This window comes from Astatotilapia calliptera, chromosome 16 (assembly GCF_900246225.1).
Source record: "Astatotilapia calliptera chromosome 16, fAstCal1.2, whole genome shotgun sequence".
NCBI classification, from domain to species: domain Eukaryota; kingdom Metazoa; phylum Chordata; class Actinopteri; order Cichliformes; family Cichlidae; genus Astatotilapia; species Astatotilapia calliptera.
The window spans coordinates 28,846,330-28,873,021 of NC_039317.1; the positions used below are offsets into that span (position 1 = coordinate 28,846,330).

General features: G+C 39.1%; 1 protein-coding gene across 4 annotated transcripts in view; it reads left to right on the forward strand.

Moving 5' to 3' along the window:
• The window catches only part of mlphb (melanophilin b), a 46,434-nt gene that overhangs the window by 14,234 nt on the left and 5,508 nt on the right, over positions 1–26,692 (forward strand). The window contains exons 2-15 of one of the 4 annotated variants that reach the window (XM_026144719.1): positions 6,240–6,333; positions 7,648–7,869; positions 9,237–9,376; positions 11,494–11,535; positions 13,466–13,518; positions 16,394–16,486; positions 16,910–17,051; positions 17,364–17,611; positions 21,961–22,044; positions 24,174–24,470; positions 25,191–25,340; positions 25,444–25,512; positions 25,835–25,883; positions 26,489–26,583. In XM_026144719.1, coding sequence (XP_026000504.1) covers positions 6,332–6,333; positions 7,648–7,869; positions 9,237–9,376; positions 11,494–11,535; positions 13,466–13,518; positions 16,394–16,486; positions 16,910–17,051; positions 17,364–17,611; positions 21,961–22,044; positions 24,174–24,470; positions 25,191–25,340; positions 25,444–25,512; positions 25,835–25,883; positions 26,489–26,583 — 1,686 coding nt within the window. In that variant the 5' untranslated portion in view covers positions 6,240–6,331. The remainder of the gene's footprint in view (positions 1–6,239; positions 6,334–7,647; positions 7,870–9,236; positions 9,377–11,493; positions 11,536–13,465; positions 13,519–16,393; positions 16,487–16,909; positions 17,052–17,363; positions 17,612–21,960; positions 22,045–24,173; positions 24,471–25,190; positions 25,341–25,443; positions 25,513–25,834; positions 25,884–26,488; positions 26,584–26,692) is intronic. The other 3 variants (XM_026144716.1, XM_026144717.1, XM_026144718.1) reach the window with 3 other exon arrangements.

Sequence of the window (26,692 nt, forward strand, 5' to 3'; positions counted from 1 at the left end):
AAGTGCTGTACATTTAAAATAATCAAAGGAGATTAAAGCATGTGAAGACATGGCAAAATTTAAGGAAGGAAGCATGAACTGAGAAGATTTGAATAAAAAATAAGACAAATAAAAGTAGGAGGTCCTGATGTGAAGGGGCAGTTTCTTCCACAGTTTAGGAGCAGTCACAGCAAAGGCTTGATCTCCTCTGTGCTTTAATCTGGACCTTGGTACAGCTAGGAGCATTTGGTCCACAGACCAGTTGTATACTAGTTCAAAAGATCATGGGATCTGCACACCCGCATTGCGAGGTTGCAATGCGAATATAAACAAATAATAAAGTCTTAAAATTAATTTGAAAATAATTGGCAGCAACTGTAAGAATGCTAGTATGGGGGATATGTGGTCTAGGTGAGATTAAATGAACACATGAATAGCTCTCTCAAAGTCTCTGAAACAGGGGAATGGCTTCACTTTTGCAAGTAGCCAGAGATGAAAGAAACTGGTTTTGATTACAGAATTGATCTGTCTATCAAAGGTTAGATTACTGCCAAAGTCATAGTGGTCACAGGGACCAAACTCAACGACCTCTGTTTAAAGCCATCCATGCCTTAACATCCTCCAAACAATCTAGTAAAACCTTCAGAGGACTTAAAAATTTACATTTCAGTGGTAGGTAAATCTGTGAGTCGTCTGCATAACAATGAAATGAGATGCCATATTGTTAAAAAAAAAAAAATTGAGCGCATAGGGAGCATAGGGGAAAAGGACTGGGCCAAGAATGGACCCCTGGGGGACCCCACAAGAAAGTGAGGTTTTTGAGGATGATGTATCCCCCAATATAACAGAAAAACTTCGGTGGGACAGATAAGATTTGAACCATTCCAATGCAGTCCCTTTGATTCCAACACAATGTACAACTGAGAGAAAAGAATCCTATGATCTATATCAAGGGCAGCATTGAGGTCTAATAGTATTAAAATGGCAATATCTCCCAAGTCAATAAATGTTAAAAGGCCACTGAAATGTCAGTTTCAGTGTTGTGGTGCGTTTTAAAACCAGACTGAAATACTTCACTAATGCCATTTTTATCTAGAAAGGTCTGGAGCTGAAGAAGGACAACTTTCTCCAGGACTTTAGAAAGAAAAGGCAATTTAGAAATTGGTCTGAAGTTGGATAAAACTGTTGGATGCAGATTTTGCCTGACTGAAGACTGCTATTGAACATGGAAATCAAACTCATACTCCATCCATCCATTTGCTTCCGCTTATCCTTTTCAGGGTCACGGGGGGCGCTGGAGCCTATCCCAGCTGTCATAGGGCGAGAGGCAGAGTACACCCTGGACAGGTCGAAAGTCTGTCGCAGGGCTAATACACACGGACAGACAACCATTCGCGCTCACATTCACTCCCACATTCACACCTATGGGCAATTTGGATTAACCAATTAACCTATCCCCACTAACTGCATGTCTTTGGACGGTGGGAGGAAGCCGGAGTACCCGGAGGGACTCATACTCACATTATCAAAAACATCTTTCAGTAAACAAGATGGAACAATATCCAGAGTACATCTTGTGGGTTTCAAGTTGTTGACTACTTCATTCAGTAATGAAAGTAGAGCACTTTGATTTTTTCTTTTCATTTCTAAGTCCAGATCTCAACCAGACTGAAATGCTGTGGTGGGACCTTAAGAGCGCTGTGTATAAATGAATGTGTGCAAAGTCCAATGTCCTGAAGCAGTGTTGTAAAGAAGAGTGGACGAAAAGTCCTCCACAATGATGTGAAAGCCTCAAAGTCACATAGAAAACTATTATTCCAAGTTATTGCTGCTAAAGCTGGTTCTAAAAGCTGCTGAATCATGGGGTGTGCTTAATTTTTCATTCACTGCTTCTTCAGTTCGATTCAGCTTTTGTTAAATAATCACAGGGTGTAATTATCCCACGTGTTGTTGTTAAACTGAGGTTTTATTTTTATATTAGAGACTTGTAAGCAGATAGAACCAGATAATTTCTTTTTAGGTATTGATATATAAAACCTTAGATTTGTAATATGATACACTGCACTTTTAGTGTTTGTTTTATTTTTAGATGTCTCCTTTTTCACGTATTTCAAATAATTAGGTCAGTTCCTGTACTCCCAAAAAGTACTCCCAAAAGCTGAGGCTGCAGCCCGCTTGTAATAATTGGTTCTATGCATGCATGTATCTATTGTCTTGGATTTTAATGATGAGAGCACATATCCCTAATATCCCTACAACCTGTCTTAGGCACAGAAACCTCACACGCCTGCTGTTTATGAGGAGAAGCCAATCAGAGGAAAGTTGACCTAAAGTGGGTTAGCGCTATTTCAACAGACTGTTTAAAAGTCCAAAGGGCAGCATCTGCTTCTTTCCTCAGAAACTATTATTTTCCAGCCCTAATCCTCTGTGTATGGGTGTCACCCTCCCTTTTTATGTCTCACTCCTGATCTTTTCCAATTGCTTAGATCTAGTTTACAGCAACTTGTCAGATAGAGCTGAGTCAGCAGGAGAATAAAAGATGATGATGTTACTAAGACTCTCTACACCAGCTGAGTTAAGCTAGACAGAGTCAGATTTATGCGAAGAGCCACAGAGAGAGATCGCCATGTATGGGAACAGGCAGACAGCTATGAGGACTAAAGTAACTAACTGAACGCCTGGCTGCCGCACCCGGATTCCTGAGCTTTGCCGGTTAAGCAAAAACTCTGCACTACCTGCTTTTAATCAAATACTGGAGAGTGCTGGGGAATACACGAAAGTTTTCTATAAACGCATAAGCATTTAAGCATAAAAATGCTTAAATGTTTAGAAAATTTGTTATTTCATTCATCTGTTGTTTTTATTTTCTTCGAAAATGAAATGCCTGTAGCCTATCCTAGCAGTCACGGGCCTAAAGGTACCAGAGAACCCAGGTGAGCACAGGGAGGACATGAAGCATGCCCACACAAAGGCTGGGTCAAATGCAGGACCTTCTTGCTGTGAGGGCACAGGGCTAATGCTGCATCACTGTGCTGCCCAAGTTATTTCAACTATTTTTATTAAAAACAATTTAATGGCCCCCTTTGTTTTACTTATTTTAATACTTTTATAAAATAAAATATCACTGAAGAAAAATATAACACTCTTTGAATCTTACTGTTTACACTACAGAGGTACATACAAATACTCTGTATATACTTGTGTGTTTAATAGCGTTTAAATATTTAGGTTCTATTAATCTGGATATTTACAGTTTATTGAGAAATGTTTTTACTGTTAGTACTAGTGAATATATTATTTATATTAGCAATGTGTCAAAGTTTTGTTAGCCTTTTGCTTATTGTTGGCAGTGCTTTTTGTATTTATTTATATTACATATTCAGCTCTGTACAATTACTTTACAGTACAGCACTTTGGTCCTGTGCTGGGTATTTTAAGGTTCTTTATAAATATAGTTGAATTGGATATTTTATGACTGTGCAGCATTCCTTAAATGATTAGTTCATGTATCCAATAATACCTGTAAAATGTAGGCTAGTTATTGACTAGCTCTTATATATGGTCACTTTCATACCCACCAGTGAGACAGTGGGACAGATTTGACTATGATCATATCTGAGTAACATGTCCTTCTCAGATAGCAGTAAAAGGTGTGTACACAGACTGTATATCAAAGATGGACTTGCTCATTATGACCTCAGTAAACACTTTTTCTGATTAGAGCATCAATAGCTAGTGGTCCTATTTAAAGCCAAAAAGTACTTTAGAGCAAGTGCAGCCTGTAAGTGCACAGGTCCCTGACATGATTATTAAAGAAGATAAGACAAAGCTCATAGTTAAGTCTGTTTGGAGAATTGGACCCAATGAGAAGATCGGCTTAGAAATCTAAAGAGTGAAATAGACAAATCAACAAAGACTGATTGCACCAGTGTGTAGTCCTGCTCAGCTCTACTGAAGAATCAAGCCCCTTTTCGCTCATTGTTTCAGCTATGTGATCTGCAGGTTATAGTTTTGTCATAGTCTTGCTACTGTAAAGACATTCAGCAGGAAACATGAGCTGAAAATAAAACAAAATTAATGGTACCAAGCTACGGAAAGACAAACTTAGCAGCAACATTTCTAAATATTTTTCTCAGGAGCCGATCAAATTTTCGAGGTAACCGTTCAAATGGCTCTTAATCAAAACCTTTTGTGCTGTTGCTGAAAGTCTCCATTGCCCTTAAGTATATTAAAAAAAAACATTAACTGATGTAATTTTGAATAATTACTATAGAAACTTGTGAAGTGATAATTTCTTGTGCTTTCACGACCTTCATCAGTCATTGGAACATAAAAGTCTTGTTGCAGTTTTTTGGGAGCTCCACTTATAAACTTCTGCTATCCTCCCCTCTTTGCATGCTGCTGCACTTGTCTTTTGATAGTTGACTTTGCAAGTCATGCCCTGGTGCTTGGCAGGTATGGTAGTTGCCTACAGCACACATGTGTAGTTGAAATCATAGAAGGGCATCTTGTATACCAGATTTGTGGGATTTCATGTTTCAGAGGAGGGTAGATTTAAGAGATATTACTTTTAAATCGCACTGCTAGTGGCCAGCAGCTGTTTCTGCAAAAGGTTAAAAGAGGCTTACAAAGTATCCCATTCATCCCAATGATCTGGGCTATAATTTAAAAAGCATGGCCTTTAAAAAAAATAAATCTTTAATAAACAATAAGCATCCTCTCATCCCCGGCGGGTGTTTTGCCAGACTCCACCCATGCTGTGTGACATTTGGGAGTTGTTATCTGAATTTTTCCACCGCACTACTGTTAGCATCCTTCAGCACCGAGTGAAGCTGTTACTTATCCAACAATCAGCAAAAGTCTGAATTAAAAACGTTGCAGAACAAAATGATCTGACTCAAAGCAATGAAGTCATTGTTAACACACATGCAAGCAGATTCCAAGCCACGCAGAGAAGAGGAAAGATTTGAACAGGAAGAAGGTTAAAACTGATTAAAACTTTACAACAATAACAATATCAAAAGTTTGATAATTACAGCAATTACAATGTAATTTTAACAAAAAAGTCACAGTGAAACATTTTCCTCTTGCTAGAATTTTGTCCCGTTACTGGCTTTTCAGTGTAGCAGGCTGACATGATTGTTTTTGAAAAGAGGTGCCAAATAAAGCTATGTGTTGCCATCCATGTGCTGACAGCCATCTCTTTACTAGTGTCAGCCAAAATTTGACTCATAAAATCTTTTTTTAATGCAGCAGTATGAGGTTTGTTTTTGCAGCTATAAAAACACAAAGTGAGCAATGAGTTAGAAATTAACCTTCAAATCTCATTCATGACAGCTAAATTTTTATTATTTGAACATCTGGGGGGAAATGTGTTTTTTAAATTGTCTCGGACTCAGCGGTGTAGGCTATGGTTAGCTTAGCGAAGCATAAATACTTGAGTCAAAGGGGGGAACTTTGTCCGATGGTGTCCAGGGACACAAAAATACACCCAAAGCAGCAGCAGCTAATGGTCCACAGGATTCATGAGTTGAGTATTTTGGAAATGGCGTGAGGGAAGTCCAGTTCTGCCGTAAGACTTTTGATCAACCAAAGTACAACCGAACAAAGATATGAATGACCTAGCATCAATGAATGGCATCAGGACTTTTTTTCAGACGATGATCAACCACATAAAGGAAACACAAAAAGCTAACCGTCTTATGACTTTAACTGTCTGCAGGTATGTTAGAAGCATTTACAAGTTGGCTATTTACTATGACCTCAACCAATAGTAGCAAGAGGATTTTTTGTATTGTGTAGAAATGATTGATAAGACAACAAAGTCAAGGTGTGTGTTAGTGTAGTTCTGCAGTGTCTTATTCTAGATGTTGGATATGGACTGTCAAGAACTGCAATCTGCAGAAGGACTGATCACATGACATGGAGGCTATTTCACACAGATATGAATATAGGTATGTTTTGTCATGCCCTTGAGCACAAAATGGCTCATAGTTACTGAACGTAACCAGTGTTGCAATTTGTGATGGCCAAACCCATCTCCACACTCTAAAGTTGGTAACTCTTGTGTATTTTCATTTCTTCATTTGAACACAATAACACACTTTAGTTTCCAGTAAGTTTATTGATTGGTTTGGATACATTTGTTCTATTTGTAAGCGCGCACATATAGTTTACTTATTCATACCAGTTCATTGCTTTGTTTGATTTTTAACTAACCTTTGTTTCTTTTACTTCTTACCTGCCATGATCCGTGAGAGTTGCCAGACAAAAGGTGATGGCCAGGGTTTGAAGCTGTTAAATACAAAGAGGGATAAATGGACGGCACCACCACTTCCTGCTGAAGGGGAGAATGTATGTTTCCTTTCATTAAAAAAAGCTTTTGTATTTGATTAGATATTTGACTTTAGGGTTTAGTGGTTTTTGATTCTCTTCTTTGATCTTTGTTAACAAACTAGACTATGCTGCATCATTTTTGTGGTTTATGATTGTGTTTTGTTTAGTTACCACTCGTGTGTCATAGTGGTCTGATCAGCCATTATATTTACCCTTGTGTGTCATTTCCTGTTTAGGTCAGTTGTTTGTTTGGCCAGTTGTTTGGTTTGTTAAGTTTGCAGTTCTTTAACAGAGGTGGGTTTTGTTTCTTTTACCTCTTTTATGACTTCAACATTTGTTGCTTTTGTAAATATAATTTTTGGGGTTAAATAAATGAAAACCCTATTTTTCTAATGACTCCTGCTTTTCCAACTTGGTCCATCACACAATGTATTCTGGTAGAATTGCAATTCAAGTATTACTCAAAATCTGCAAAAACCTGAGGTCTAGCAAATTCAATACAAATCAAATTTGTCTCATGCTTTTTGTATTCTTTAAACTTTTAAACCAACCGCTACCGATCTAAAATGAAGACGGATAGATTTTTCAAAGGAGCCACAATATTAGCTCTTGCCTGAATCTGTCTGTCATCTATTCATCTATAGTTACACTATGTAGACAAGTGTGTGTGTGTGTGTGTGTGTGTGTGTGTGTGTGTGTGTGTGTGTGTGTGTGTGTGTGTGTGTGTGTGTGTGTGTGTGTGTGTGTGCGTGCTTGTTTTAACCCATATCTACTTTAAGTGAAAGTGGTGTTATTTATTAAGTGTTTCTCCATTTTAACAGATATAATTTTAAATGTCATTATTAATGACCAGCAGCTGGATTTCGCTTTATCCGTCTTATACCGATCATCTGGGCTAAATTTTAATAAGTTATATTGGCAGTTTATGGGTATATCAGTCACACTTAAAAGCCAAATATGCACTTTGACTAAATATATAGGAGATCAGTGTGTTAAGTGCCACAAGCATTTAATAGTCAGTTTGGATGGATCCCTGGAGTAAAAATGTGAAGTAATTTTCTCTCAAGGATTTCTTGTACTGTATGTATAACACTGTTTTCCCATGCATTTTCTGCTTTGTCTCTTTACAAATGCATGAAAATGACCTGCATGTTTTTAACCCACGACTATTTCTACATTCATAAGTCATACAGTAAATTGGTTAATGTTATATCAAATGAACCAGATGTGAAATAAAACCTTCTACCAGGCCTGGAAGATTATTTGTTTGTTGACAGTCTGCCTTCTTGTGGATATGCTAGCCTTTCATATTGTTGTCTTATTTGTTTTCAGGGATCTAAAGACCAAGGTTGAGAGGGAAGATACCAAGAAAGAGTTGTTGGGGAACCAGACCAGCCTGACTGAGTCTCATTGCATTCGATGTCTCCAGCCTTTTAAATTCCTGCTTAACAACAAGCATCAGTGCCTGGACTGCCAGCTCTACATCTGCAAGTCCTGCGGCCGCTATAACAAGAAGGAGGATGGCTGGGTGTGTGACACCTGTCACATGACCAGGTAGGTAATGACCAGTGTAAGAATAATTCAAAATGGTCATTCAAACTAAGTGTCATGTTGAATACAAGAAATCATATATTTAACTGTAACTATAAATGCAGTTCAAGTTCAAGTTTTAAACCAGTCATTTGTGGACAACACACTGTCTCCATGAGCTTCATAAGCTTTGTGCTGACATGCCTTTAACCATGCTTAATAACTTGACCAGCGAGCTCTGGGATGTGTACCTGGGAAAGCACTTAATATGTTAGAGCCAGAAAAAACTAAAGTCAAAAGAAGATTCCTCTGTTAATTTTCAGCGGGATTTCCTTCCACATGCATACATGGAAAGCCAGAGGTGGAGAGTTCAGCAGCAAGACACTCTACAAAGCAGGCATTAATCATAGTAAATGTGACAGAGAGTAGGTCAGAAAAAGCATGAAAAGAGGTGGTGGGCTGCAAAGAGGCTTGCAGCGAGCAGCACTTTTGACAGGTTCAAGAAACATAAATAGCACAAACTGCTCTACATGACAATTGTCAACTGGTTTTGTAGATGGGTACCAGCTCTTCCATCTGCTGAACTGAGCGACTAAAGCTGAGATTGTGTATTTCTGGCCTGAACTGATGCTAAGCTTGATTTGCAAGTTGTGGTTTGCTGTGGCAACTCGACATTTCTAAAAGTGAATTTATGTTTTTAGGACATTGTGTTCTTTCTTGATAAGATGAATAAAAATGAGCAAATAACACATTCAGATTACTAATAAACAAAGAGGCAACCCATGTCCTGTCAGTAGTTAAAGAGCTTTGAGGCGACTGTTGTTGAATCAAAGGTTAAGCGTCAGGTTCGATGTGCTTTGATGGATGTTTGGCTGCTTTTTAAACAGATATTTAAAAAATCCTTTTTACTGCTTAGGCTCTGCTGGATGCAGCGATAGATTTCAATACATCCTGCTTGAAATCAGCTCCATATGGAACCATGATACCATTGTTTGTTGAGATGAAGCTGCATACTAAAAAGTTCTTTAATGGAGCTTGGCCAGTGTCTGGAAAGCATCATGCTATGTATCTCATGCTTAAACCTGCACACTGCTGTTTTATAGCAAAAGAGCAAAATACAGCTCTTTTTGCTGGCAAGTCTGTATTCCCACAAGTATTTTCTATGTGATATTATGGGATAGTGTATAAATTGGCCTCATTTGGGGCTCATTTCTCACCATGTGTTCTCATTTTAAACGTTTCACATGTAATGTTATACTTGAATTAATAAACAAATAGAAGAAAATCTCTTAATATAAAATGCATATGCATTCATTTTCAGAATGAACCTCATCTGTGAATGACTTCTTTAGCATCTATATTTTGATTCCTTCCATTCTTCTCACTTACAGAGTACTCAAGATCGGTACTTTGGAGTGGTACCATGAGAACGTCCGTGCCCGTTTCAAGCGCTTCGGCAGCGCCAAGGTGATGCGTTCCCTCTTCAGGAGGTTCGACGGAGAAGGCAGCCGCTCTCAGAGTGACTTAGGAGGTGAGCAATCCACCTTCTGTCTGGTTTGTTACTTCGTTTCAAACCAAGCTTATGTCTGGAATGTCATAATCCTGGTTCTGCTGCTGAAAATGTGCATTTTTGCCAGTCAGCGTACTGTCATGGTGGCCTTTAAGAAAAAAGATTAACACCCCACTGACTAATTAGAAACTGCTTAGTGGTTAGCAGTCAAACACTTGCTGCTCTGGGCAGTTGCCAAGTAGGGAATGTCTACATGAATATCCAAACAAGTGCAAATAAAAGGTTACAAATGTGTTGTAATGTCAAGCCTCAGGTCAAGGTGGCTTTGAAGAGGCAATCTTAAGAAATTTCCATCTGTTCCACTCATTTCTTTACAAGCCCTGAGGAGAAGCTGCCGGTCAAAAGTTCAATCTGCCAGAGTCAGAGAGCACTGACTCGAAGTCATGGAAGTCTGCTTGAGCTTACCATGAGAAATCCCCACTAAATGAAAGGCTTCACTGAGATTCAGCAGCTGCATACTATACTGCGGCTGCTTGGAAAATATGCATCACTCCAGCTCGACTGGTAAAACGTCACCGTGACGATCGCCATCTCATCTGTGAACTGTGTTTGAGTTCAAGAATTGGAGTTGTAATGTATATTATTATATTTCACTGGACAACAAAATGCAAGCTCTTCACAGTGATGCACGCAGACTGAAAGTAATGCTGTGCCCGGGCCTCTGCAATCATCAGATCCTCTCCATCAAAGAAAACGGCAAATTAGAGAATATATTTTGAGACAATAGTGTTTATGGTGTTTGCAATGGCGCCAATCTTGTGGTCCAAGACGCTTTATGTCACCCTTGTCCTTTAATTTGTCAGCCGTCTTTGTATGAGCATCTTTATTTTTCTGACACTAAGTCACCAGAAGAAAGTTTCTGCTCTCTTTCTCAAATATTAGCAGGCTGCCAGATCTGTCACAGGGATTTAATCTTCCATCTTTCCTGTTTTTCCTGCTTTCTGGCTCCTCACAGCTGTATCTCTCTTTTGTCGTCAGCTGACCAGGATGCTTATTCTAACTCTGCCCTGCGGGAGATTATTACCAGAGATACTAAGGTGGAGGAAAATGCTGTTTGTTTATTGTGTGCAGCTCAGGTTTAAAGTCTGATCCAGTGACGCTATTAGGCCTCATCAAAACCATTTTTTCCTCTCTTTTTGAACTTGCTCACGCTGCATTGCGAGGCCACACCCACAGCATATGATACAAGTGATCCTTGAAGCATACTTTATGTCAGTTTCAAGCATTATTACTCACAACAGATTACCCTTTGAGATCACAACATCAGGAGATGAGCGAATGTGATGAATTATATAGAAACAGCCGAGACCTCTGGTACTGTTTACGCTGAGTCACCCCTGAGGATTTTGGGAAGGAATACAGAGCAAGTTGGTTGGCCGATGCAGCTCCCGTGGGCCTTGTGATAATTCACTCACATGTCTCCCATTCTGTGCCTGGAACTGAAGGATTCGGTCCTGCAGGGCTCGTCCAACCAGAAGCAGAGCAAAAGTGGAGGGAGGAGGACAAAATGTTTGTCGTGTATGTATGTGGAATCTAGCACACAGTGTCCACAGATGCAAGCTGTAGCCGTGAAATACAGTCATAAAAATGCATGTTAACAGATGTATTATGTTTAAAATGAACTCAGCATGTGACCACTTGGACTGAAATCAACATGCATTTCCACACATAGGCACACATTCTTTTACTGTCTTTTTGCTGTATGCATTCTATGGTCCGCTGGGCCCCCAGAGCTCGGAGGGTGTCATCCTGTCCTCACACTCTTTGCTGATACTTACAAAAGAGTCTTGTTCACATACAAAAGTCTAATTCAGTCCACTGGCTAACTCTCACTTTGGCTCTGCCGTTTAATGCTGCTACTGCTGCTTCTGATTATTGTTTTATGTGGAAAGTATAAGGACTACCTGTATTATCTCAGTTTGAGCTATTTATTGCAGTTAATAACCTAATGTCATTACGTCTAGATTTGCAATTAGGAGAACAATGTGATAGTAATTACAGGAATCGGATCACTTATATGAAACTATAATTAAATGCAAATTAATAAGCCATGTGCGCGCTGCTCTTCTGTTTTCCAGAGCCTCGTGAGTATGACACACAGAGCATGCCTGAGGTCCACAGTAAGTATACTGAAAAGGTCAGATGTTGTCACAAGACAGAAATATGTTTGAATTTCCAAAATTTAAATATAACCAAAAGGTGCTTTCATTATTTTAGTATATTCTGCTTTGATTTGGTCGCGTATTTAAACTGTTCTTAGCTACAGCTCTGCTTTAAGCTAAATGCTAACTCACTCACTCATGAAGTTATGTGACATTTTATTATCGGATCTAATAAACATTTGGGAATTCTCAGTAAGATTGTTTTATTTTATCCCCTTTAAAGTTGTGGTTTATTTTATTATTATTTTATTTATTTTTATCTATTTATATAATTATCATTTCATTCATTTATTTCTTTATTTTTGGTAATTGTGCTCCTGATTATCTTCTGTCTTCACCAATAAGGCACCATCTTGGAATGTGCAATCCATCTCTCAGAGTGAAAACAGGATTTTCTTTGCATGCCATTGAGAAATATCCCATTCCTTAACTTTGAGAAACACTGCTTTTACATTTTGTTTTGGGTTGTTACCCACTTCCACCGTTAATCTCTGTCCAGTCAGTTTGGCAGCATTTGACTGAGGCTATACTTCACAGTTCATCCTGCTGCTTCTACCAGCAGCTACGAAACTGCTTGTCAGTCAATTATCCAACTACACGTGATGATCTACAGAAGCAAAGTTACAAATACATGTAGACCTCACATTTGATCAAAACGATGAATGACTCACTGGGTCTTCTGTAAACATGATCAGAAAGCTCATTTCTAACTTCTATTCACTATTTTCAGAGATTTGTATGAGTAATGGACTCATTCTGTGGTCAGGCAAAAAGTTTCTGACATTAAGTTGACTGAATGTCAGATATAAAACTCGTTCAGTGAATCTGTTCAGTTATTGCTTCCAGTGCATTACCTGTTTGCCTGGCTGTGTTTATTTGATTGTAATTGTACAAAAGAAACTTTTAAGGCAGGTTCTGTTTTAGTACCTGTTTTGTTTTCATTTTGATTCACCTTAACTGTTCTAAATAAATCTATTTTTCACCATTTTACCACTAACAAGAGTCAATTTGAGCCCACTTATTTTTCCCCTAATTCAGCCCCATGTGTGGTCTCTATGGATACATATATTTTTTTAACTGGTACCTTAACATTTAACAGGAACATCTGTGATGATAATTGTAAGCATAACGATACAGTAAATAAGAGAGGTTCATTTTCGTTCATTTACAACGATCCCTTTGGTGTTTTTGAATGCCTCACACATGCGGTGGGCACAGCGGTTTGGGAACAGACCTAAAGGTTCTGGTTAGTCTGGCACAGTCATCTGGCTCCCATTGCCACTGGCATATCAACAGTAAAAGAGCAGAGCCAGGGAAGGTTTAGTCAGAAAGACTCAAGAACATAAAAAGTGTAACTTATGTTACGAGGTTATTGTAGTTGTATTTCCACAGTTGTGTGTGTGTCACGGGGGTTTTTTTTCTGCAGATAATTTCTGCAAAATGTAGCAAAAGCCCCAAAATTAGTTCAGCAGTTAACAGTAAGAACTAAAAGACTAATCTAAAAATATGAATATTCATCTTTTTCTGCTTTTATGCTCAGTGTAAAGTTTTTGTTGTTCCCAGCATTTTCTTCCCTCTTTCTCGTGCTGTATTCAAGAGGGAACTGTTACACACTGCAAAAATGCAGCTCCCTCGTAAACGCTCTCATAAAGAGGGACTGAAACACAGTCCATAGTGTTTCTGCTTTTGCTTTCTCTTGCTGTACTTTGTAAACAAGGTTCACACTGTAAGGTCAAAGGCCACTGGTTAACAATAACAGAGGTCTCTGTAGTCTGGAGTGACTCTGGTTTCAGTCACATGGTATCTTTGGAAATGCATGCACACTGGAAAACAAAAAACCTTTTTTTGGTTATTCTAACACTGCCATGTCTTCCTTCTTTGTCTATAGGTGCATATGGGGAGCACAGTATGGATGCAACAGACTCACAACAACACCAAAGGGTACGGCAGCTCATTTTTAAATCATTTTCATATCTTAAAAGAACTAGCAGTAGATTCCCCTCAATTTTAACAACTATCTGAAATCGTTTTAAGGGCAGCCTTACTAAATGTTTGAACAATGTTGAGAGTTGGATGGAAAATGAAAAGTGAAATGAGGAAACACCTTCTGAGGTCATAGTAAAGACATTTGTTTGGATCTAAATTTGGTTAAAAGGTGGAAGGACACAGATTCCTCCTAAAACTCATAGATTAAACTCAGAGCCTTCTTCCTGTGGAGCAGCAGTGCTAACCACTGCAATAACTTGCTGGCTTATCATGTTACATCAGTCATTTTTGACTGTTCAGCTCACAATGCAGCCACAACTTACATGTAGATTTTATACATTTATGCATGTTGTTAAGCTTTGTACAACTCTGGCAATGCTGGAGTCTATTCCAGTTATCACTGAGCAGGATGCACCCTGGACAGGTCAGCAGTCCATCACAGTGCTAACTCATAGAAAACAACAATCATTCCTATTTTGATGAGGAGAGATCATTTAAAAGAACTGAACATGATTTATTGAGATAGACAAATTGTTGTCTTAGATGAGTAGACTGGTAACCCATCACAGCAGAACAGAATCCCAGTGGCCTTGACGCTGGTGGTGAAGATGAAGCCTGAGGCTTGGGTGCAGCTCTGAGGGACTCAGGTGAGGTAGAGATGGGGAGGAGGCGGGTTGAGCAACTGAGAGTCTGAAAAGAAGAATGATGGAGAGCACAGGGTTAAACCACGCAGAGTGGAGGCTGATTGGCTCAAAGAGTAGTGATGTCAATATTGAGACTGACAGCGTGGGAAACTGGTAGTGATGTAATGGACAGACTAGCAGCAAGGAAAGCAGGCAGATGGGTGATTATCTTACTGAACGCATGCAGACACTTCACTAATGTTCACACTTACAGTTAACATCCACAGAGAGAACATACAAGCTTCTGGAGTTGCCTTATTATTCTGTTAACACATTACATAAAAAGACAGCATGCAGCTGTGTTTCAGGTTGTAAAGTTTAAGTGAGTTTGCTGCCAACAGGAGCGACTCAATTGATGTGCATCATAAAACAAAAAATGAATTTAGTGTGTGCAGAGAGAAAATCATTTGCAGGTATTTTGTTATTTGCTGATGTGACATGTGGAGATCTGCAAGCATTTCCTAAAACAAGAGGCAATATCCTGTTTATTAGTTACTGGGAATTTAAGTCAGGTGTGATCAAAGCTTATCTGCAAAACAGACAACTTCACTGTAGCTTAATTTTGCATCCACATGTTTGCTCTTTTTTTCTTTAATCAATGGAGTTTTTGCACGAGTGTGCGCTGGTCAACACTAATTCCCACTGATGGCTGGTTCCTGATAAAAAGCAGAGGTGCTTTCTTCACAGGTTATCTTAGTGATCTAGGCCAGCCCCTCGTGAAGGACTGGAATGCCTGGCACGGGCAGGCCAGCACTGGCTGCAGAGTGCAGTGGGGAAATACCAAGCTGTCATATATAAAAGAGTCAGACCGGAGCTGAGCAAGCCTTTGGTTTAGAAAATAAGGGTGGGTGTGGGGGCACTGATTCCACTGGAATTCATCATAAAATGAAGATTACTATTGTTTATACCACACTCTGTGTGTACTGTAGAAGTTAAGCTTTGTTTATTTTCAATCATTGTGCTGACTGTTGAGAAATGACAGGACTCCCAGGCTCTGCTGGGTCTCCGGATGCATTTTTTCCAACCCTTGCAGTTTTTTCTATATATGTTTATCTTAAAGAATCTTAATTTTGATGGACGTTACAGAAACAGATTGCTGTTCACTGGATCCCTCGTTCAAGTTTCTTTTAGACACAGTGCCCTCTGCTGTTCCAAACAGCCTAATGTATTGAACCTTCTGACATTTCCCTGTAAGGAAACCGGCTCACATTCTGCCTGCTCAGAGAAGCTACAGTTCAGTTTAGATAGTGTTTGGAGCTGGTAGAGACTCAGTGACCCTGATGCTATGTCAACACTGGAACATGGATATGCACCCTTAAATCAAATTTCCCTAGAAGATCCAAAGAACCCATGGTGTGCGTCTCTCATTTCAGCATTACTTTTAACTCATTTAAAATATTTACCCACGTGCATGTATCTGTGAATCATGCACCGGCACCAAAAATAAATGAATAAATAAAACAAAAGATATAAATGTAATAACATAAGTATTAATCATATTTATTTTACTGCAGACCTGAGCTTTTAAGTGTTATGTATGCCCTATTAAAACCTTCCTAAAATATTATAGCCTTGTTGTTTTTAGCCAGGTATTTAAGTGTAACTCTACACATACACTTAAAGCCACACAGAGCTGCTTGTTAATGCAAATCTTTAATTATCCAATTATAATACATGACAGCAACATGATAATGAGTTCATGTTGAGTTCATCTGAGTCCAGTAGAGATGTGATGGAGATATGATGATATCATCTAAAAAGAAATGGAGGTCCAACCCAGGATGAACTAGGTGTACCTAACAAGGTGGCCTGTGTATTTGGACTATTGTTGGTTAAAAGGAAAAAAAAAATGTGACTATAAGCCCCATGGGAAGCAATTAGTGCTTAGTATTTGGTCATCATGCATAAGTAAAAGTCCACTTCTGTCTCTACAAGCAATACGAATCTATTATAACAGGCTAATTAGCAGTAGAAGGTATATACTTGTGTTAGTTCTGCTACAGCGGCAGTACATTAAAGGGCGACAAGTCAATCACTTTCTGAGTGTATGGAGCAAACAGCCTTTTGTCATGGCAGAGGTTTATCTCTTTACGCTTTCCTCTCTCCTCCCTGCTGACGATGGTGTTTCCCCTTCATGTTCTCCAAAGATGAAAAAGGTCAAAAGGAGGTTAACTGTTGATCCCATTGATTTCAAACTGGACGTTGACTACCTCAGCCAATCAAGAGGACCCTCAAATGAGGTACAGGCTAGACAACTAAACTAACCACAACTAGCATCCCTCCAAAACAAACTAATCTGCATGTTGTAATCCATAACAAAGACCATCTGCCTCTGCACTCTGTCTTTGCCAAACATTGTCTGTGTTGGCTAGACAGTACTGTATTAGCACTGTCATCATTCATTCTCGTATCTGGCCACAATAACCCTTTTTGTGTACATCCAAATGTTGTGTGTGCAGACATGGACACATCTTGTCCATTTATTAGCTGAACAGATTTTCTAATGCAGTGAACTGTTTCAGGTGGTTTTTTCCTGCTGTAAATGTATGCTGTTTGGACTGAATGTGAAGCAGCAGTAAATTTAGGCTTTTCCTACTTGAGCCGGAAAAGCAGCAGAAGTCAAAGGGAATAACCTGCACACAATTCTCCACTCTTACCTCCAGGAGCCGGGTGATCGTGACATCATGGTCATGGATGTAGGCGGGAGGAAGTCTATGCTTGCTGAGGCAGATATGGCCACCGTGTTTCATCAGATCTTGGATGAACAACATAAAGAGTTGGACCTTGAAATAACTCCACAACAAGGTAGAAATTAGATTCAAACAAACAAATAAAACTTTTTTTTAAAAAAAATATTAAAATAATCAAGGAACTTATAAGTAACACAAGAATTTGTGTTACTTGCAAATAAAACAAAAATAATTGTTTTATTTGCAATTGTAACTGGAATTGTTGAATTTAGTAATTAAGTAATTATAATGTGCTAAACTGTTGTTTGTTACTTTGTAATGAATAACTGATCAAAGAAAAATACTTATAATACTTATAATACTTAGCATTGTAGTTATTTTACTGCTGGTATAATGGCACCTGTGACAAAGAGGTTGCTTTGCACAGATGACCTGGTGTACTCAGATAGCCGGACAATCCCATCCCGCTCCATCTCCCGGCTCAGCTACTCCTCGTGTGGCAGCGGCAGCATCGGAGGCCCTCGATGCAGCAGCAGCGTCTACCTGCCTGGCCTTGAGGACTCAGAAGAAGAAGAGGATGAGCACTGCCAGCCGTACCCACTCTACCAGTTGCATTCAGGCCTCTGCCGCCAAACATCTCAGGACAGCCTGAGCTCAGCCAACCATCCGCCACAGGTCTTTCATATGCCTCATATTAACATCACACGAAATGGTCATTACATTACACTCATTTAAGACACTCATAAATCGTCTTTCACGTCTGGTTTCTGTGAGTGGAGGAAAGTTGCTGGCTTATTTTATACATTTTGCCTGCATTCCACACCAATGAACACAGCCAGACATTAAAACGTAAAGCTGTGAGATTCCACATTATTAACGATCCATGTGGTTTTAATGATGATCATAAAAGTTTAATGCCCGTGTTTTGTTTTTTTCTTGGATAATCTTTATTTTTGTGCTCTGTTCACTTTGTTTGTTGGTAGGGGAAATTGGAAAAGGGTAGGCCTGGTGAATCATTATAAGGAAAGCAGAAAAATTCAGCTGATGCAGTAAAATCACATGGTTCAAATCTGTGATCACTGAGACATGGTGTTGGATTGATTGAAGCAGCTCAGAATAACTTTCAGTAAATTGTTGTTATTAATTCCACTCGGGATTATGAATTGAACTGCAGTCATAATCTTTGGAATCATTGTTCTGTAGCTGTCAGATAGATGGCCTCGCATCATTCAATGACAGCAAAGTGCCCGACTCCAGTGATTGCAAAACAAGCCCAATTCAGCCCTACAGAACCGCGCTGACAGTGTATATGAGATTATATGAGATGTTTGTGCTGATATACTGTGCTTGGTTTTCCCCAAACATTGTGCTCTTTATTTATGGACAAATATCTCCACTTTGGTCTCGTCTGTCCAAACGACATCATCCAGAAGTGTTGTGGTTTGTTTAGATGCTGAAGCTGTACTGCCATGTTCAGAAGAGGCTTTCTCCTGGCGACCCTTCCAAAAAAGCCATACTTGTTCCGTCTTTTTCTAATTGTACTGTCATGAACTTTAACATTTTTAACATGTCACATGAGGCCTGTAGAGTCTGAGATGTAGCGCTTTGGTTTTCTGCAGTTCCTCTCAGCATTGCACAGACTGACCTTGGGATAAATTAGTTGGGACGTCCACTCCTGAAAAGACTGTTCTCAATACTTTCTAACTGTGAATAATTTTTCTCCCTGCAGAATGATGTCCCTCATATTGTCCGGAATGACCATATTTTGCAGTTTATCAGAGGTTGTATTCATCTAATTTTAAAACCTGCATTGGTCAAATGGGACAACAAACTGTAGTGTTAACATGATAAACTTTATCTTGTTTTGAATGGGTTGTATGGGTTCAAACTTCATACCAAACTCAGCATTTGATCTGATCTGGTACATACATTAATTGCAGTGTCGCTTTAGAGGCACAGTTTAGAAAGAACACAAATAACAAGCTGATATTTTAAGCCTTTCAAGCAGTGCATGCTGGAAGTCGGACACAAGTTCTTCAGTCTGACGTGCTGAGTGATGTCGTGGAGACAGCTGCTAGATCAGAGGGAGGTTACATGCATTACATCAGTGTCTATTTATGTGTCAGTATTAAACACAGTCCCTGGAAAGGATTGAAGCAGTAACCGTGGCCGTTCTGTTCTTGTGAAGCAGATAGAAAACAGACTTTGTTTACCATTAGTCTGAGGAGGCTGCTTTGCTGACTGCTGTCACTAATCAATATGTCTGGATTTATCCTTGTGAATCTCAGTTTTCAGTTCATCTGTCTTTGAGGTGATTCAAACACAGTCTGGAGTTTATATGGAGGTATAACTCGAGCCATAAAAAGATTCTTTGCAGTTTTTAAAGATAAGGAATATAAAAACAAAGAAAGCAATTAAACTCTGTGATGGTGAGTAGCCATGAAAACAGAAGGAATTATCCAGCCTACCTGTCTCCCTGCGCTGATTTATACCTTCGATAAGTTGTGTCATGGTAAATTTGTCTCACAGCTGGGCAGCACACTGAAGAGACATGCAAACAGGATACAGTGGAAAACATACAGCCCAGACATGTCTTTGTCAGATATCAAAACCAGACGTGACATTTCTCATCTGACAACAGTCACTCATCTTGCATACAGGTGCTGCTGTCTGTTGTCTTGGTATTGATTTGGAGGCCAACAATAGAACCGAGTGACATCAGCAATTAGATTATTTGTGGAACATCAAGATAAGTCAGCAAGCACAGACTGTATAAGCCCAGGGCACATGTGAGGTAAAAACTTTACGGTATGTTTAATATACAGAAGAGGGAAAAATTAAAGGAATAGCCTGAATGAAAGAGCAGAGAAGCATAACACATGTGGACACTTCCAAACAAGGCACAAAAGCTCACTGATGAAAATCATATGAATCATCCTCTGTGACCTCCAGTCACCAGATCTGAACCCAGCTGTATGAGATTATGGATAGCAACACCACGTCAATCAAGCCAACCAAACAGTTTTATGGTAAAACCTAGTCATTTCACAGTCCCTGAAAACTTGGTCTCAGATTTCTTTATAAATTCAACAAATAATCAAACAACAGTCAAAAATATGCAACATATATTATGGAATCTGACTCAAAGTCTTGAATATAAGTCTTGAGGACTTTGCTAACATTTTGTTATCAATGTTTCTACATCAGTGTAGCCAAAGAGACAACAAGCAACAAGTTATAGTCCACCTAGAGGAGGTGTACACATGTCATTGCATAATTAGTTTTGCAAGAATTCCAAAGATGGGAGTGCCACAGGTGGTGTCCTGTTAGCAAACTCCCAACATCCTGCAAGAAATAAAAACACAGAGATAAATATAAAACCTAGAGTAAATACATACCTGCTCAGTGAAAACAAAGCAGTTAATGGAACTGAGAGTTCACATAATATTATCCATTATCAATATATGGGAGTGTCTGAACTTTGCATTCAAATATTTGCACAGCTGCAATAATTACAATTGGACTTCCCTCTTGCACGGTCTGCAGGCATCCTGTCAGCTTCTAAATGTCACCCTATCTTTATATGTTTACATGGTTTTAAATGAGTACATTTATAGATTTAATAAAGACATTAAACACAACTGGTCAACAGTGCTCACTACTGCGTCGCAGGTTTATTCAGGCTTATTCTGTATAAAAATGTCCAGAACTAAAAAGAGGAGCCAGTACAGCTCTGCCAAAGGACTCCTCCTTTGGCTCCATTGATCTGTTGACTTTCCTCATGACTTTCTCAGTCATTAGTTTCAAGGTTTTTTTTACAGAATATAATGTCTATATGGATTTGCTTTACAACATCACATATTATAAAACTGTAGCTTTGTCAGGTTGGCTGTGGCTACAATGTAGCTTGCCATCACCAGTGTGTGAATGTGTGTGTGAATGGGTGGATGACTGGATATGTAAAGCACTTTGGGGTCCTTAGGGACTAGTAAAGCGCTATATAAATACAGGCCATTTACCATTTACCATTTCTCATTTAGGGCCACACCTCGCTCATCACATACGGTTTCAATAAAAGAACAAACAACATAGCAAAATGTAACACTTAGAGTGGCTACTTGCATCTTTTATTTACAGTCAATGGTGACAGAGTAATGACAACTCATGCTTATGCACTGATGAAAAGAATGAACAATTATAGAAAAAAAACCTTGATTTTCCAGTGTTTTTTAAAATTGTATTTACTGTCTTTCTCTTTCTGCCTTTAACATCAATCCCCCCTGACCATCTGAGAGCCATAATGCACCACAGCAGTTAAATAATTATGTTTAGGTTGTTTGCCTAAGTTTAATATTAGTATCAAGAGTTTGGATTTTTTTTAGGAGGTTGAATTTGGATGAACTGTGAGAGGAATTTTTCTTGTGGCAAGACATCAAAGGTGCATCAGATGACTGTCTGCTTGACTTCCTGACCTAAATATGATTCTTCATGTACCAAGGAGCGATCTCGTGTAGAGAAAATATTATTCCATTATGGCCAATTATCGAAGGGAACATTTAGTCTTCAGTTTTGTACACGAAGAGCATTTTGTGCAGTGTAATGTGAATTTGGTTAAGTACTTTTAGTTTAAATATATTTTTCTGGTTTCTTTCATCCAAGTAAATTTAGACATTGATGAAATATGGTGAAATCAGATTTGGGGACGAGTTGATATCCAGACAGCTCACTCTGATGAGAACATGTGAAACTGTAGCTTAACCATCTGCATATTTGGTGCCACTGTGTTTTGATTGGTTCAGTATGAGTCAGAGTGGTTTAAGACATGCATTTGCTTTCATAGCATAGATGTGAGCAGTACCATTTAAACCATTAAGTGTCCAGTACTTTCATGTTTTGAAAACTATACATTTTTTGTAATGTTCCTTACGTTTTGTGTTATTTTGGGGTTTGTTTGTTTTATGAATTAATATTTCTTAATTCTGCCTCTATATGTACTTTCATTTATTTCTTCCTTTCTTTCTTAGATCACTGACATTAACAGACGGATGTCAGCAATTGAGACTCTTCTGAACCGCTTGGAGCAGAAAGTCACCTCAACATATGACCAGGTAAATCTATCAGGTGTCAAGAGTACAGCTGCCAAAATTTCATGATCAGCATCTCAGCAGCAGCCTAGAAAGAAATGAGTGAAGCTTAAAAGACTGAAAGAACCTGTTTACATCTATAAAGCCATGGTTAGAGACACTGTGCAGTATTTTAGCATAACAATGTACAGACTAGCGGATTTTCAAATCACTTAAAGCCTAAATTTACATGAAAATAGTTAAGACAAATTACATCTATTTTATTTTATTTTTATAAATAATTTTCTATTTTGAATTTGATGCCATGCCAGTACCAGCTAAAAGTGCACACAAACTTCACTTTTATTAAGTCACAATTTGTCAGGGTCATGGTTATACTTGTTATACCGCCCTCAAGTGGCCAAAACAATCAGTGCAACTTTAAGACAAACACACTTGATGTACCTGCATGAAAACTTGATTTTTTTGAAGGTATTTTCTTTCAAATAAAGAAAACTAACTCATTGTTCATGCATTGTGCTAAAGAAAGGAGACACACACTTACTCATATTTCATCATCCTCTAATCAAATGTGTGATCTCAGTGGGTTCAGTGTCTGTCTTTAATTGGGCCGTGAGCTCTCAAACCCACATCAGTATCATCACAGACTGAGCCAAGCCGCAAAAACAGCAAACCAGAAACGAATGTAGAATTTAGACTCAGTCGCTAATTAGTGGCTATTCAACTTCAAGTGAGAGCAGCAGTTGATTGACTCATGCTTTTCCTCTTTTTCTTGTGGCAAAGCACAGCTTAAATCAATTTGCATATATCTTATGTTCTGACTGTTCTGTCTGCACGCGATAAGTCTGCATTAATGTCCATGTGATCAGTGAAGGAAAAACAGAGTTCTTGTGCTTTCAGACATCCATGTTCCAGTTCTTGTTTAGGATCATTACCGAGTGGTCAGAACACAGCTGGACAAATGAATGTGTCTATTGTAATCGGTACACTAAGCTCTGCCCACTTTCTGTTGTATCTGTCTATTCTATTCGAATACTCCACATAAATAAGAACTACAGGTACAACAGATGCACAGGTACAACAGATGCACAATCTTCCAGTTGAAAATCGTTGAATGATACATGAGAAATTCAAATGATAACCCTATATGCGTGTTCTGAACATGCTAGGTTAGAGGTTAGGACTTATAGACCCTAGTTTAAGTCTAGCTAAGGATCCTTGTTACATCTTCACAGTCACACATTGGTTAGAAATGACACTTGTCTTTCATGCAAACTGAAAACAAGTTGTTATGGATCTATGAATCTCCTAAAGCAAGAATATCAGTTGAGACGATAGCAATTTATCTTAGCGACTTTCTAGTTTGTAGTGAGATTAAGACAGATTTGTTTCTGTGAGGGGCCAAGCTGGCCATCTCTCACTGCAGCACAGAGACTCTGCTCTCAGTGATAGTGCTGGAGAAAAGTTTGGTTACACTTTACTAGGCCTAAATGCTGACAGTGCTCATTGCCACACATGCAACAAGGTTTTTGCACATGTGGAAAAAATTTCGAGCATCCTGTGGCACTCCCCGTCACTGTTGTGGGTATGTCTGTATGAAGCAGTGAAGCAAAGTGATGTAAAACTATGTCTAAATGAAGTGATGGAGCCACCAAAGGGGTTTGCGTTTAACCTTTTCATGAGCAAAACAATGCTAGTGTGCTATTATACATTAGGCACCAATCAGATCAGATTAAAGCAGTGCTCTCGTGTTTGCAATGTGAAGCATTTGTCAAAATAATATTTGTAAGTGAATAATAGATAGAAGATGGTTGATTGGAAGTCAGGGGAAATCCTGCAAAGTTTCCCTCAAATCCAACGAGTATGTTAGGTTATAATTACATGGACTGTACCCGAGGCCACCAAAGTACACTGCAGTCTGTTTGTTTTTGGCCTGGAAAAGAAAACTGGAGTATGAAAACAGAAAAACATAATCAGTGATGGAGCACTTGTGTATTATACATCATGCATTCACTCTAGCAGTACATTTTAAATCAGTATAACAATTCCCATTAGGTTGACGATCCAGTCATTCAAGATCCAAAGTAAAAACATTAACCGTATGCTGTGTAGATTTGTCTCAGTCACATTGTCTGTGCTTTGTTCCCAAACAGACTTCTCCCACTCCCAGCAGCACCTCTCCTCTTCCTCAGTGGAACGAAGTGGACCTGGAAGAGCAGCAGCTAAGACAGAGGTTGCACGAGATGACAGACAATATCAGTGACCATAGCCTGACCTCTGATGATGAGGACGAGCCCGAGAGACCACATTCCTCCCAAGAAATCCTAGCATGGAGGAGCCCACAGGCGGATCCAAGGCCTTCCAAACTACCTATCAGACCAACATCCAGAGCCAGCATCGTGGTCTCCAGGCTCGAGGAAGAGCAGCCTCAGCAGACAGAATCTCTGAAGGTACAAATTCTGTGGCATTTTTATAAGAAATCAGTTTTTTTTTATGTACGCGCAAGCATTCATTACCAGTTTGTTTACTGACAGAAAGAGACATAAGCCGTGAGCATCTGGCTTGCTGCACTTACTAAAAACAGCATGGCTCATGAAATTCCAGCCGACCTCTGCTGGAAATCGGTTCAAGTGCACACTGGAATCATAAATCAAGTCACTCAGGCCTTGGGTTTATTTTTCGTCTGCAACCATCACTCCCAGATTGTCGGAAAAAGAAGACGAATTAAATTAATAACTTCTGCTTAGCTGCCGTGCTAAGTTTCCTCAACTGTTTTCACTGGCAGTTCCTTCCATTTAAGCTGCAGTGCACTGATGAGTCATGATGTTTTCACATCACTTCACTACAAGTTTGTTCAGCCAGCATTAGCTCAATTAATTTAATGTATTTAAAGTATCAGGTAACACTGGCTTTTAGTATCAGGAAAATGGACGTGGGACCAAACTTATTGAGCCGGTGGTCACGAGGAAGAACTGCAGATTTTGGTACATTTGATTTTACATAATTTTTCAGACCCCACTGTAAGCAGGTACCAATCAAGTGGCACCATTTAGCTATCACATAATTTGTTAACATGACATCATTTCAAATTTCATTAAGTTTTTTTGTTGTTGTTTTTTTTTTTACCTGAAAATGAAAATTTTTGCTTTCTGACTGGACTTGTCTTCCAGGCTAATGACTCCTCTGAAAGCCTGGAGAGGAAGGGTCACCCCCTAGAGGAGGGATCAAAGGCGAGCTTCAAAGGATCAACTGCATTACTAGTTGAACTGGAAGACAAAGTAGCTCAAGCAGCAGCTAATGTCCAGAATGCCCAGAGTGAGGTGAGGGTTACATTAAAGGCTAAGTAAAGTTTGATTTGTATTGAAAATGCAAAGAGATGTAAAGTTGTGGCACATCCTGTCATTTCTTTCTTTTTACTCCAAGGTGTCTGACATCGAGAGCAGGATTGCTGCCCTGAACGCTGCCGGCATGTCCTCGGATAAAAAAAGAAAGGTAACACCATTATATCACTGAGTTTCATATCCAAAACTGTTATGACAGAAAACATTTGCTTATACAAAACCCTTTTATGTTTGTGTGAAATCAAACAAGTGGACACAGGCGTCATTCTTAGAGCCAACGTGTTTTCTGTGATTATGTGGCACGATGGTCTTTGATTTGCCTCTCAAAATAACCACAGATGTGATTTCTATGAGTAGGTCTGCCTATGATGAACATTTGTAAAGCATCGAGGTGCCAGAATGCTAATAGAATAAAAGTTTTCCCACATCCTAAATTTATGTTTTTTCTCCTTGCCTTCTGCTTTGTCTTGCAGTCCGCAATCCCGATCCAAGCCAGAAGACTTTCCTACAACTTTCCCACAAGTAAGAACTGACACTGCTGCCCCTGAGATCGATCCCCAGGGCATCACAGCTAACTCAGAACATCTTAACCTTTTGAAACTTAGAACACATGATGAGCTGCTCTATAACTCAGTGAACACTGTGTCCTCGTTATACTATGGCTTTAATTTTCCCAGCTGGATAGCACTTCATCTGATTCATTGAGTGGAGACTTACCATGTGTCTTGTACTTTAAACAGTATTGTGTTTTTTTTGTTGTTTTTATAAAGAATAGGGAGTATATCTAATTTTTTAGCATATTATGTTATTTTTTTTATCTTTCTTTGCTACTGAAAAGTTCTTTTTAGGCCAAATTCAAGTCAAGTGCTTTTGTAACCTGCTCTTGGACTTGGTGCCAGTTGTTATTTAAAGTTTATAGAGTGTTTCTAATTTACTTTCCCATCAAAGTTTTCCAATAAGCTTATTTTCAGCATCCCACATCTGGGATTTTGAAACATCACATTTGTTTCTAACTATTAGATTCTGGACTGAATCCCAAAAAGAGCCATAATTTGACTTTTAACTGTGCTTTGATAAAATAGAGCCTGTAGAATACAATGTACAATGCAGCTGATGTATGTTTCCAGACCAGGTGGACAGGTTTACCAGGAACTCCCTCTACAGGGGCTCACTGACACAGAGGAACCCAGTGGCAAAGGCCAAGACCAGGGCTGCCTGTGCGGTATGACCCCACCCTACGGTGCTGGGTGCTGTGAAGAGTTCAATTCCCAAACTACATAAGTGCCATTTGGAGAAAAAAAAAAAGTGCTGCAACAAAACTGGCATTCGAT